This window comes from Raphanus sativus, chromosome 8 (assembly GCF_000801105.2).
Source record: "Raphanus sativus cultivar WK10039 chromosome 8, ASM80110v3, whole genome shotgun sequence".
Lineage (NCBI taxonomy): Eukaryota > Viridiplantae > Streptophyta > Magnoliopsida > Brassicales > Brassicaceae > Raphanus > Raphanus sativus.
This window is the reverse complement of record NC_079518.1, coordinates 3,455,718-3,469,385: the sequence shown is the minus strand read 5'-3', so window position 1 is coordinate 3,469,385 and position 13,668 is coordinate 3,455,718. Positions and strand designations below refer to the sequence as shown.

Here is a 13,668-nt window from a genome sequence, read left to right as displayed (position 1 = left end):
TTCGGATACATTCGGGTACCCAAAATATTTCGGTTCGGATCGGATTCGGTTTCGGTTCTTTAAATACCGAAATTTTGAACCCGTTCGAATATTTAATCAATTTCGATTCGGGTTCGGTGCTGCTTTTTCGGATCGGGTTCAGTTCGATATTTCGGGTTCGGATTTTTTGCCCATCCCTACTCTAAAACATGTTTCTGGGGTCAAACCTTCTTTGTGTTGGTGAACAACATTAACTTCTTTTGATTTGATTTTTTATTTTATTTTTCTAATCATCAACCATCTTTTGGAAGCTTCGCTGGAAGGTTAAACATTATAGGAACATTAGAATGTTCCGTTTATTGAGGAAGCTTCTTCTTTTTTTTGGTCAACATTGAGAAGTTCTCCCCAAGCAAGAGAAACCAACCGAGACAAACGAATGCGTAAAGGAATCATCTAAATAAACGACTCAAAATTAGCCTTTTCCATTAGTCTATAAGCTCTGACAATGTGTATCGATGTTAACAATCTTACTACTTCAGCTAACTTCTCTAATCAACAGAGAGTTCAAACACAACTGATGATAGGACCTTCCGAGACTACTTGTGACTCAAGAAACATCATCACTTTGGTTCTCCTGCAACACCTTCTTCTCTGTGAATGGTAAAAGCTGCGCCAACAAATAAGAAAAGATTGTCAGAATATTGCTGTCACAGCCTAGAAGAAACAAACAAACAATGGATATATACTTAAATGTTTAGATTCAGAACTAACCTGACGAGCGACCTGAGCAACACGACGACTATCACGAGATGATGATTCAGTGTTGAAGGAGTCCAAGTACCCGGTGTCTTTCTCTCCAGTCTTTTGTCTTCTGTTTCTGCTCTCATCTTCTTCCGAGGAGGAGGAGGAGCTTCCTCCTCCTCCTTCAGGGCTACTGCTTCCGCTTCTTGCATCATTCTTACGCTTTCTCTTGACTGTGAACTGGGCACACTGTTTCTCAGAAGGCGTCACAGATGCACTGAATAGCTCCATATCATTCTCCTTCTCTTCTTCCTCTTTTCTTGCTTCTGTTTTGGATGACGTCAACGATTCCAAATCAAGACAATCTCCACCGTCTCTGCGTCTACTTAGTATGGACGGAAGAGCATGGTGGCAAGGATCTTTATTCTCTTTATAAGAAGAACACCTGTTGATACTGTTGTCTCTGTCACCCAAACGTGGTTTGACCCCACTAGCCGCTACTGTTCTCTCGCGGTTACTAGAGTCCTCACACGCTAAAGAAACCACTTCGCTCGGCTTGTTTTCCTCGTCGCTTTGACTTTGACGACTATTTGCCAATCTCTCGAGCTGGTAACGAGACTCTCGCAGCTCCATCCTTAGCTCTCCAACTATATCTTCAGCTTCTCCGAGTTGAGCTTCGAGCTCTTCAATCTTTTGCTGCTTGCTTAAAGACATCATTTCCGCCTCTTTAACCTGTATAATCAATCATCACAAGTAAATTTGAGAAGTCCATCTTCAGCTTTGATCAATAGGTGAGTTACTACAATAAGTGGAACTAATATCAACGACAGCTATATTCAAAGAACAGCTTCTAACATAATCAATTGAGTTTAAGTACATGAGAGACACCATTCCACAAGAACCGCTCTCATGTGACACTTTCAATGCAAGAACTCATTAAAACAACTAATAAGAGTAACAAAATCTGAAGAATCAAAAGCATATTGGTAACTATTTAATTTACCTTGGAATCATACATCTGTTTAAGCCTAAGACAGGTACGGAGAGCCTCGTCTCTAACAGCAACAAGCTCTTGCTGAAACCCACGCGCTCTCCTCTCGGAAACCATCACACGTGCCGCAGCTTCCTTGGCCGTGTTCAGTATCGTATCGGCATAAGCCTTCTTCAATGCGGTTAATCTCTGCTAAAAACAAAAAAAAAAAAAAACATTTTGCAAACCCCCAGAAAAAAAAAAAAGACAGGACAAAAAACCACACATCCGAAACACTGATTCAGATCAAAACATATGAATCCATAAACGAAACCTAAGAGAAACAGAAAAGAAGCTAACTTTCGTGTTTTTTTTTTCAATTCGGTAAGATTTTTCCAAAACGGCGAGAATTAGGGTTTAAAGATTGGATTTTTTTACCTCTGGGTCAGTCATTAGGTCTTCTGAGACTGCGGTTTACCGGAGAGGCTAATTTTTTTTTTAATTTTTTGCCTCCGATAGAAGTCGCGAAGAAGAAAGGAACGGATGAAAAAAAAAAGAGTGAAGGAAGGTGGTTTGGTTTTTTTTTTCAATCTGTTTCTGCTCCTCCGCTTGTGTGTGTTTTTTTGCCTTTTGCTTTTCAGAATCTGTCTGTTAGGAACTGAAAGAGATCATAATTACTCTCTTACCCTTTTCCAGATTCTTTTTTACGGGAACCCCACTTCTCTCGTCCTTTTTTTTTTGTATAAAACGACGATGCGGTTTCCCGTTTTTCCCCTCGCTATATTTTCCACCGTAGAAAGAAAAAAATTAACACAAAACCAAACAAAATTCTGTAAAGGATTTACTATTTTTCTTATGTACTTACGCTAGAAAGCATTAACTAAAAAATAAATCAAACACCCACAAGATTAATTCCTGAGCTAAATTAGACAAGTCATATATATAAATTATTTAGACATGTCAACTATTTCATTGTTTAGTTCTTTGGACCAGCTCTATATATGGTTAAACTTGTTATCACGAAAAAAAAAAGAGTGCAAAATTTTGATAGGTAAAACCAACTTATGTTTATGTTTTTCTGAGCGCTAGTTAGCATGACCACACTACATCGGTCCGAAAAACACTTGTTGATGAGTATTTAGGCTACCTTGAGAGGTAAAGACTATACCAACGACTGCCAATCCGCATAACAACCGTCTTATCTTTAGATATTTATGATACTTTTGAGTTTTGCGAATAAGCCACTCTTACCTTCTTCTGCTATAGCTCATTCGTTTTATAATATGGTGACATGTTGTGAACATATAGAAAATGGTTTCATAATCTTCTGACAAGTGTTTGATAAGTGTAAATATATCCTACAACTTGGTATGAGTCATTGTTGTCTTATTGTTGTGTGTGAGTGTGGTGGAACAACCTACGTTCTTATGATGTCCTCTGAAACTCATAAAAGGCCTTGGGCTTGTCAAATGGGTAGAGTGCAACATCATCACTTTAAAATAGGGATCCCGTTTGAACAAAAATTATTTCTGTTTAACTCAATATATGTTCTCACTCATGATCCACGCTCTTCTAAAATTCTGATTTAGGAAACTCACAAACTCATGCAAATTGGCTAAAGCAAAACCAAAAGGAGAAAAGTCTTCTTTTAAGTGGCTTTAAACAACTTTTTAACTTCATCTTTGTGTGCAACCAAGAAAAGGTAATGGTGGTGGCTTTCATTCCTGGCCAATATTTGTGCTTTTCCTTTTCTTTTTCCTTTTTCATGAAAAAATATTTGATTAATAATCAATTAGGAGATTTGTTTATATATATTTTTAACATCCATGTTGTTGAACCCCATGTTTAATCTTGAATGGGATGATCATGACACCACGTTTTGAAGTAAAAGCCACTAGAATAAAAGTAAAACTCTTTATATAAATGATCCTATTTGGTATAGAACACTAATTGGTGCGAAACAGAACAAAAGAAAAACGATTTAGTAACTCATTGATAACCTGAGTTAAGAACATAGTATTATTTTACTCTTTATGAAAAACAGTTACATAATGTTTTCTTGATATTTCCGACTTATTAAAAAAAAGTATGTTACTGTTTCCTTTTTCTTACATAGTGTTAACGCATTTCATGTTTAGTAGTTAATAGACTGAAAATAGCACTTACATCATTAGGACTCCAACATTGTTAAGTCTTATGAATCTAAAACTGTATAGAAATTTGGTTCAGTGTATAGATTTAGAATAAAATCAATTGATCAACATCGATTATGATTTATGAGTGCAACAGTTCGTAAGAAATTTTATATTTTGTTCCATTGAAAAGTCAACACCTATTCAGCATCCCCAGTCTCCCGAAGTTGTGAGTCCAGTTCTTCATTTCAATAGAAAGAGTGTGGCTAAACTACAATTTGTATAATCTTTTTACAAGGTAAAATTCATAAATTCGGTTCTCAAGAAAACCTGTTAAAATTTAATTTATTAGTCGATTTAATACATTATTAATTTTAACGTGTGAATCCATAGTTTAGTTTGCGATGTGAGGAGATTCCTATTTTAATTATTCCTCTAATCCATCATTACATTTAGTTTAAGTAAACAACTTACAAGATAAGTTACAATTTAAAAAAGACAATTGATGGGCAAACAAGAAAAGAATGGATACATATTAAAGTAGATGAAGAAATCATGTGCGTCCAGTAGCCCCATCTTGTCATCAAAATATTTTGATGCCACAAATTGGAATATTCTTCTCATCAGTTTATCATTCATTTAACTCTAACCAGAACTTTTTTTTTTTTGGGCAATACTCTAACCAGAACTAAATTGTTTTATTTTGTAAGCTAACCAGAAGTAAATTGTTGCGTAAATTTCAATATACATCAGGACACATGTTAAAATCAAAGAGATTGGAGGCTTTAACTAGATTGGATATATCATATGAGGATGAGATTAAGGCGAAGTATTCTTCTAATGGACTGAGTTTTTCAAGGCAACAAATCACACAAGCAACAAAAGGTTAACTTAAACAAGAAATTATTTTAAAAGGTAAATCACGTTGGATGTAATTGGGAATCGCACTGAGTTGACCAGATTCGTTTAATACTAACATCACATTATAAAAGAGTACTTAAAGAGTTGGAATATTATATACGAAACAGTGAAATATAGACAAATTTTCATTCAGACAAACCATATATCATAAAACTAATGGCTACAGCCTACAAATAAGAGAAAGGATAACTGGTGTTATTTTCTGGATACTTTACAGTATTAAACACGTTCATACTGTTCATACATTGAAAATATTTAAGATGTACCATTGAAAATCATAATTAATCTCTAACACATAGTTTCATGCGCATTACGGCATATGTCATTTACCAACTTTTCCCCTTTTATATTGATTTTTTTTATATCCACCTTTTATATTGAAATTAATTCGAAAATGAAAGATTTTTCACTACCAAACAGTACTTTTGTTAAGTCGAGAGCGACTAATGACCGATACTCATTCAATTTGATTAAACAAAAAAAAGGAGACATTATCAGAATATATCCAAATAAAAATAAATAAATCCGAAAGCAAGGAAGATAAATATAGAGAGACAAGAACGTCACTCAGGAAACAAGTGACAAACAAATAAAAAACAGACACGTACAACAGTGTAATAATTTTGTTCAGAAACGAGCCACGTGGCTTCTGGACACGTTTATAAAAATAAACAGAAGGGAAGCTCCAGATCCACTCACACCTCGTCCCCTTATTTGTACGGTTCTAAAGAGATTGAAAGTGGTTGTTGTAATAAAAAACCAAAACAGACGCAAGGGGTAAAATCGGAAAGAAGCATTCAAATGGCCGCCGTGAGTAGCTCGTCGGAGACAGGAGGCGGTGGTGGTGGCACCGGCACCGCGGAGAAGGGAGAGATCATGCTGTTCGGAGTCAGAGTCGTTGTCGATCCGATGAGGAAGTGTGTGAGTTTGAACAATCTCTCTGATTACGAGAAGTCTTCACCCGATGAGGAGATCCCCAAGATCGGAGATGGAGAAGCTGATGTGACAGCCGCCGCCGCCGGATACGCCTCCGCCAATGACGCCGTCCAGATTCCGTCGTCCGGAAACCGCGAGAGGAAACGAGGTACTCTGTTCTGATTTAAGCCTCAGATTCAGATGATTAAATCGATTGAATCTATGCATGTTTGAAGGATCATCTGTAATAAAAGTTCGCTAATTGATTTGTTGTTAGGAAGCTAATCTATGGTTTGATTGATTTGTTTGTTTGGAGAAAACAGGAATAGCATGGACTGAAGATGAGCACAAGAGGTTCTTGCTTGGTCTGAAAAAAGTAGGCAAAGGAGATTGGAAAGGGATCTCTAGAAACTTTGTCAAGAGCAGGACGCCTACTCAGGTAGCTAGTCACGCTCAGAAATACTTCCTCCGCCGGACTAACCTCAACCGTCGCCGGAGAAGATCTAGCCTTTTCGACATCACAACCGAGACCGTAATACCTCTAATCTTAATCCTAATTCAATTTAATTAAGCTAATGTGTGTATAGTTCCTACTTTAGTTTAGTTAGATTAGAGACTCTGCTTTCTGAAAGTTATTTCCTTTCTTACTCAATATTAATTACGAAAAGTTTCTTTTTTTTTTTTATCAATTTGTTCTCTAAAGATGTTTCTTTTTAGTATTTCTTCTTTAGAACTAAAAGGTCAAATGAAGTTATCATATTGGTTTTGGTCAAATTGGGAAAATATGTTTTAAACTGTGCTAGAAGTACCAAACAAAGAGTGTGTAACAGTTAGGTGTGATTGGTTTTTATCAGGTCACAGGAATGCACATGGAGCAAGATCAGGGGCATCATCCTCAGGACGTCTCATCACTACCTGAAACTAACATCTGCTCTGGACAACAAGCTATGCAAGTTTTTACTCAAGTTGCGGTGGTGCCGACAAGAACTGAGAACGCACCACAGATTGTCCCAGTAACCTTCCAAGCAAATCCTCCGTTCAATCTAAACACAGATGCTGCGGAGGTTCCTGCTCCGCTTTCTCTCAACCTTTCTCTGTCTTTTAATAACCTCAACGAACAGTCCAACTCAAGACATTCGGCTTTCACCATGATGCCAAGCTTCAGTGATGGAGATAGCAATAGCATCAGAGTTGCTTAGACCTAATAGCCAAGGTGAATCTACAAGACCTTGCTTCTTTCTTTGTTTTCTCTGTTCTAGTAGTACATATTAGGTTTAAAGTCAAGTCCTTTTTATATTTCTTTAGGCCTTACTTTTGTCTTGGAAAAAAAGAACAATCAGGGGAAACAACAGAGGAAAGGGCTTTAGAGATGGACGAACTGTTGTTTAGGGGTTCTTCATCATCTATGTTTTGTATTGTTTGTATTGTTTGTAAAACGTTGCTCTCTCCGTATGTGTGGTTTGTTTTGTGGTATGTAAGTTAAAAGAAGCTGTGACCCTCTCATGTGGCCCATCTCAATCAATGGTTGGTGAATTATGGGGCTTTTGATATATCTTATCTTTTGGGGATAAGCTAAAATGTATGTATGTGGTTCATCGAATATCTTATCAGGATCACCTTTAATATACCATAATAATGTAATGTTGCCACTTCGACTTTTTGATGGATTTTTGTTCTATTATAGATGATAATTAGGTGTAGTTAAGTCTATCTGTGATCCAATGGATATATCTCTGAATAATCAAGAAAGCAGAACATAAAACTTTATAAAACCACTAGGGTAAACCCGCCCTACGGGCGGGCGGACAAATAAAATTAATTGTATAAATTTATTTTAAATTTTATTTTAATTTTAACTTAAAATAGAATTAAGATTCATAACTGTTTTACAGTAGTTTTATCTATATATTTTATTCTTAATTTTATAAATTATCAATTTTATGTATTAAATTGTTTACTTCCACATTTTCTTTTATAACTATTGATTTATGTCACATTAAAAATGTTTTTCATTATAACTAAAACTATTTTAAAACAGATAAATAGAATATGAAACTATCATTACATATACATGTTTATGAATTTTATATATTACTAATATGAAACTATTGTTACGTTTAGATGTTTATTAGAATCTTAGTATATTATTAACAAAATAAATAGATAATATATATGAAACTATCATTACATATAAATGTTCGTTATGTATACATGTTAAATATACACATGATTCATTACCAAAATATTTAACTATGACTGCCAAAAATCTAGATAATGAATTATAATACCCAACACACATATGTTAATTAAAAACAAATTGTTGTGGAGCTTAATTATAGTAGTGGTCACTTCACTCGCGTTGAGTCTTATGACCATATAAATTTACCGATTGTAACTGGGTTTTATTTGCTCACCTTTTGTTCTCTTCGTTGTGTATCAACAATTTTAATTGTACTGTAACACTAATCTTATATATTAATTGAGATGCATTACAACATTGATTTGTAATTACGTGTTAACACTATGTTGATCTGTACAATCCTTAAATAAATTAATTGGTCCATCTAGATATCATACTATTATAATTTTATTAAATTACATATCAAATTAATTAGTAATATATAAAAGAATATTCTTTTTTCACAAAATAATATCTTTTATTTTCTTAAAAAAACTACATAAATACCTAATATGATTAACATCTATATGAAAATTGATGTTACGGAAGAATAAATATTTGATAACAATTTTTGTATCATTATTCATTTTTGCTTAATCTTATATTTTAAAAGAAACTAAACTATCATATTAATCAAAGAAAATAGATTTTTCTTATATGTTATATTTTGATTTTTCTTTAAATGACTATAAATTATTAAAATGGTTAAATATATCATATTAAAAAATTTGTGATCAATAATTTAATATTTTTTGTTATAATAAGATACAAATAATCATAAATTCATATGAATATGAATTATCGTTTAATAGATATTCAGATTAAAAGTATATATATGTTTATTAATATTAAAATTAAACTATATATACTGTAAAAATACATAAATATGTTAATTTTTAAATTTGTATTGAATTTTTTAAAATATTATAAATTATTAAAATTATTATAATCTCACATTGAAATTTTTGGTGAGTATGAAGCCTTACTTTATTATGCATATTAAAATATACTATATATCTATGTAAATATAACTCAAATAATTATATAACATATTCAATCAATTAAATGATGGTTTTATTTATTTACCAATATTAAATAAGTGGGATTGTTTTGATTTATGTGTTTTATCAAATTTAATTACTTGATTCTCAATTATTATTTCATAATACGTAAATGAATATACAGTAAATAATAATATGTAAAAGTAAATTATATACATAAATGTTCGCTCTATATTTTCATCCCGCACAAGGTGCGAGTCTTCACCTAGTTTATAAATTATAATGAAATGGTAACCTAAACAAAAGTCATTCAATAATAAATTATAATGAAATAGTAACCAGAACAAAAGTCATTCAATATATTTTATAATTTTAAATAAATCGATCAACGTAACTTTTTATCAAAGTTGGCGAAAATATAAAAAATTAAGAGATCATATAAGGATCACGGTTTTTTTCCCAATCTTGCTATAGACACACAAACAAAGGTTCTTAAACAAACATTCATATCTTTGTTTGTATTCATTACATAGTAAACATTCTTAATGCTCACTCTTTTTTTATATTGAACAGCAGCAGGCAGCTTCTTCCGAAGCATAATCTTTGTTTCTATTTTGGAAAAATCTCCATCTTCTCAGATTTGGATTTCACTTGTTCGCACACAATCAATGCATAATTTCTATACTTTCATGGAGAGAACACCTGGAAATTTCACTGTGTTGCTTGTACGCTTCTAGTTGCTTCTGTAAGTCGGTATCTGCTTTCGACATTGATAATTTTGCAGAAGCCATTACAATATCCCCTCCCTACAATCAAAAAAATTAAATCATAATCAAACACCCATGAACATCCTAGAATGTGTATTTTGGATCTCTCTACTCACATTTTTAGACTTGCATTGGTTTGGTCGTTTCAACAGTGCAAAAGCTCATACGAAAGTGACGAAATTTCTATACCAAAAGAAAGTATTGTTGAGTCTTTAGATGTGATGATTAAGGTTTTGGTTACCTTTCTAACTGAAGCTGAAGTGATCTGCACCATAAATGTTGCCTTTTCAAGGTCTACTTCAAAAGAATACAACTTCTTGTGTGACGTTGAGCGTAGTGCTTGTTATGTTCAGCTTTGTCTCAAAATCTTCCTTGTCGATTTCTCTATGTCCATGTCAGCCTCTACTTTTCCTTTCTCCTTGTGGTGCCATGTAAACAGGTTCCTCAACCATGAGGTTTATTAAGATGTTGTGGACTCCCATTTGATGTTTCCACTGAAATTCTTCAATAAAAGTTGCTGCTAGTGTAATAGAAATATGAAGAGTAAGGAGTGATGGGAACTACAAACTTAATAAAGGCATGTTATGAGGAAAAAATGGTCGAAAAAGAATGTATTAACTTATTCAATAAGCCATGAAACTATTGTTGATACGATCCTTTATAAGCTGGTGAAGTTTGCACCTGAGAACACATACAACAACAGAGAACTCTTGTTTATAAACCAGACAAAACTTTGAATCATAAAGAAATGTAAAACCATGTGTATTCTTACCTCTGTGGCATCGCGAAGAAGAGCAAACATGCCAGCCTGTACACATACTGCGTTTAGTCGAGCGCCAAAAAAATATAAAAAACATCAAAACATGATAAATGGCTTTACAATAAATATACAACAGGAACTCCAAAACACAATGAATTTTAATTCTGGAATCAATACGATTCTGTACAGACTCTAAACGGAGATCTGATTAAAACTATGAACAAAAATAGCGGTGAAATGGATTACCTGAGAAGCAAGAAGGAGCATGTCGACTCCCATAAGCTCTCCACCACGCCGGACGTTACTGGCCTCCCAAAATCGGAGCAGGCGAACTTGAACGGAGGAGGAAGAACGGCCAGTCTGGAGATCGGAGAGGAAGAAAATATTGTTAGCCATGTTCTGAACGATTGAAGAATGATTTCGAAAGCATGAAAACACACCTTTTTATAGTAGAGCCTTCACCACCGTTCACTCTCCAAGATCGCATTGAATATGGAGATCGTGTATGATTGATTAAGGAGAGCTTTATGAGGGCGAATCGTTACTGCTTCATCTCACACCGGATGAAGAAGTCGAAAGAGCAATCGATGGGGAAACGCTGGAGACGCGAGACGGAGACACGGCTAACCCTAATACAAAACGCGACCTTTAAAGTTTGATAGTAAATGTAGTTCTCGACGGGCCATGTTGTGTGAATAAGCCCAAAGACAATTGAAAAAAATCCAAGACACAGAAAATGATACGGTGAGTTTTGTAAAAAGAGGATACGTGTCGCCTTAAGGGTGAACGAATTAGTGACGTGGCCTCTCAAAGAGAGAGTAGCACTCTACTTTATATAATTAGATTCTAGATTTGCCAGTTTTGGGTTCCAACCTTGGTTCAATTTTTTCCATTCCAAAAATAGAAAATGGTCATAACATAATCTCTGCTTTCCTTCTCTGCCACCGTCTCAAACCTTCATGTCACCTTTTCAGATCATTTTATCAATTCTTGCTCGTGCCAATAGCCACTATGGTTGCTTCAATCTTCATGATAACCTTTTTGCAATCACAATAATTAACCGTTCTTTCAAGAACTTCATAGAACAAGAACTTGGAATATTCCCACATTATTCTAATCCTTGAATGGGACCATCCTCTTCATGGACAAACTCCTCACTTTGTCTCTTACCAGTTCGCTAAGTTTTTCGACCTCAAAAATTATAACCACTCTTTCTTTGGTGCTCCTAGTCTCTTCTCCTAGAGTCTCATTCAGTCAAAGAACCTTGGACTTGTCTTATATCTTAGTACTCAAAATTGCCAGAGAAAGAAGTTTTTTAACACGAAAGTCCCCTCGGGGGACTCGGTTGATGATAGAACACCGAGTCTTGCAAAAGGAGGTTAAGCAAAAGATTCTTTGGGATTCCACTTTCTGACTCAGCTCAGAATAGTCCAAGATGGTCTGTTCGATTTATGAATGAAGTCTCTGACTGATCATAGTGGCTGAGAGAGTGAAGTGTTGGATGGAGATTCGATAACTTCATCGCTTAAAGAGACAGGTTAGATTGTATAGGAATAGGATCATAATAGATCAGTCAGCTATTAAACATTACATCTAATGTCTTAAGAAAACAGAGTAAAGTAGTGAAAGAGTCAAAATAGGTTCTGCCAAAGACCAGGATGAACCACAATATTTTTACAAAACAGAGGATACTCTGTTTTATCATTAGGAGTTGGGACTGATGATGCAACTGTGAACAATCTCAAGTCCAAATTTGCTCTTTGAATGTTTTGATTTATGTTATCGTGAAATGATCTTTCTCACTTCCATTTTATAGCAATAATCATATACACTTAATCTGTGGATAAATAGGTAATGAAAAAATCAACAAAGATTTCTTGAACCCCAAAGTAACATTAATAAGACTCATCTCTTTCTCTATATATTTTTCTTCTCTATTATAATAAATCAACTGTCTCTTTTATTATATTGTCTCTTTATTTAGTAGTTGAGACTTGAGAAGAAGAAGAAAGATAAACTAGAATCGGAAAGGCTGCTCCAAATAGCTTGGAAATCCCAAGAACAACTCTTTTTCTTTAGCTATAATCGACTCAACGAACCCATTGCTTAGAGATTCTTCTTCCATTTGAGAAGCTGCAGTTGCTGTATTAGCCATCGTAGCTACAGCTTCTGCCTCAGAGAACTCATTCCCAAACAAGTTGTCTAGTTCTTGATCAGGATAGTTCTGCTGTTGGTTTTCACTGAAGGTTTCTTGGTCAAGAAGAAAGTCAGACCAGGTGAAGTTAACCTCTGAGCTCTCCTGAGCTATGGTAGAACAAGTTGAAGAGAACAATGGAGGAGACGAGTTAGAAGAAGAGGAAGAGGCGTACATAAACGTGGACTCTGGCTTGACTTGGTTTGATGACTCAGTCATAAGCTTGATTGCTTGTAGATGAAACATGAGATCTCCTGAATCATCAGGTTGTTGTTGTTGGTTATGAGAATCTTCGTTGAGGGAGGGATTAGGTCCAAGGGAACCGGTTTGGTTCATGGGATTAGGGTTTAGGGTACCACCACCGTTGATGTTGCCGTATTCAGCAAGAACATGAGAAAAAGGACGGTGAGTGACATGATCTATTCCCATTTGAGACAGTTTCTTTTTTAGTTTTGTGTTCCAAACCATCTTCACTTCTTCTTCTGTCTTTCCTGGTAAATGTTGTGCAATGAGTGGCCATCTAAATCCACACAAATAGATCATCAGAATCTGTTAAATCTAGAGTTATTTTTCTGAGTAATAACACAACCTGCTTCCCATTGCCGCATGCATCTTGATGATAAGATCTTCTTCTTCAGGAGTGAAGCTCTCATGCTTAGCTCCTGCATTCTCAGTCTTTCTCACTCTGCAACTCTTCCCACATCTCCGAAGTCCTATAAATGTTCACACACACATGTATATACATCATGTCAACATCATAAAATAGAGAAATGTTTCTGCAACCTATTTTCTTAGGAGTGGATCCGTTCTTGGACGCAGATGCAAATGTAAACTTCTGGGGGGCGTTGTCTTCATCAGTCCAAGGATTCTTTGATTTGGAAGAGCAAGATTTTACCATTTTCCTTTAAAGAAAACTTTTTATAAAGGCAGTTATTAGTATTTGTTATTTAAAGCTTTTCTTGACAAAGATGAAGAATGGGGCATGTAGTAATACAAAGGGAGTGTTGTGAAGAAGGAAGGGATTAGGAGAAATGCGTTTGAAGGTATAAGAAGCGTGTGTGGCAAGAAAGGCATGAATATTCTTCATCTTTCTTAAAAATTACATATGC

General features: G+C 34.7%; 3 protein-coding genes and 1 long non-coding RNA gene across 9 annotated transcripts; 1 reads left to right on the top strand and 3 right to left on the bottom strand.

The window, feature by feature from the left end:
• Positions 1 to 437: 437 nt before the first annotated feature.
• LOC108820812 (uncharacterized) lies at positions 438 to 2,311 on the bottom strand. Of its 2 annotated transcripts, none has more exons than XM_018593819.2 (4): positions 2,129 to 2,311; positions 1,724 to 1,903; positions 751 to 1,452; positions 438 to 646 (listed from the first exon to the last, which is right to left on the bottom strand). In XM_018593819.2, exons 1-4 carry the CDS (start codon positions 2,141 to 2,143, stop codon positions 587 to 589), a joined length of 957 nt encoding a protein of 318 aa, XP_018449321.1. In that variant the 5' UTR covers positions 2,144 to 2,311; the 3' UTR covers positions 438 to 586. The 2 variants fall into 2 exon arrangements, with proteins under 2 accessions (XP_018449321.1, XP_018449322.1); XM_018593820.2 differs by having other exon boundaries at positions 1,724 to 1,900; positions 2,129 to 2,310.
• Positions 2,312 to 5,425: 3,114 nt separating this feature from the next.
• Positions 5,426 to 7,316, top strand: LOC108823010 (transcription factor MYB1R1). 2 transcript variants are annotated; one of them, XM_018596238.2, is made up of 4 exons: positions 5,426 to 5,827; positions 5,982 to 6,190; positions 6,513 to 6,871; positions 6,990 to 7,316. In XM_018596238.2, exons 1-3 carry the CDS (start codon positions 5,545 to 5,547, stop codon positions 6,855 to 6,857), a joined length of 837 nt encoding a protein of 278 aa, XP_018451740.1. In that variant the 5' UTR covers positions 5,426 to 5,544; the 3' UTR covers positions 6,858 to 6,871; positions 6,990 to 7,316. The 2 variants fall into 2 exon arrangements, with proteins under 2 accessions (XP_018451740.1, XP_018451739.1); XM_018596237.2 differs by having other exon boundaries at positions 5,427 to 5,827; positions 6,964 to 7,316.
• A 2,009-nt stretch (positions 7,317 to 9,325) lies between these two features.
• LOC108819284 (uncharacterized) lies at positions 9,326 to 11,031 on the bottom strand. 4 transcript variants are annotated; one of them, XR_008937215.1, is made up of 6 exons: positions 10,806 to 11,023; positions 10,612 to 10,725; positions 10,378 to 10,424; positions 9,847 to 10,286; positions 9,722 to 9,788; positions 9,326 to 9,644 (listed from the first exon to the last, which is right to left on the bottom strand). It is a non-coding gene; the product is annotated as an uncharacterized LOC108819284 (long non-coding RNA). The 4 variants fall into 4 exon arrangements; XR_008937216.1 differs by lacking the exon at positions 9,722 to 9,788 and having other exon boundaries at positions 9,847 to 10,122; positions 10,225 to 10,286; positions 10,806 to 11,019; XR_001944220.2 differs by lacking the exon at positions 9,722 to 9,788 and having other exon boundaries at positions 10,378 to 10,413; positions 10,806 to 11,031.
• Positions 11,032 to 12,217: 1,186 nt separating this feature from the next.
• LOC108821110 (transcription factor MYB35) lies at positions 12,218 to 13,567 on the bottom strand. The gene is made up of 3 exons (XM_018594161.2): positions 13,343 to 13,567; positions 13,149 to 13,272; positions 12,218 to 13,079 (listed from the first exon to the last, which is right to left on the bottom strand). Exons 1-3 carry the CDS (start codon positions 13,455 to 13,457, stop codon positions 12,383 to 12,385), a joined length of 936 nt encoding a protein of 311 aa, XP_018449663.1. The 5' UTR covers positions 13,458 to 13,567; the 3' UTR covers positions 12,218 to 12,382.
• Positions 13,568 to 13,668: the final 101 nt, after the last annotated feature.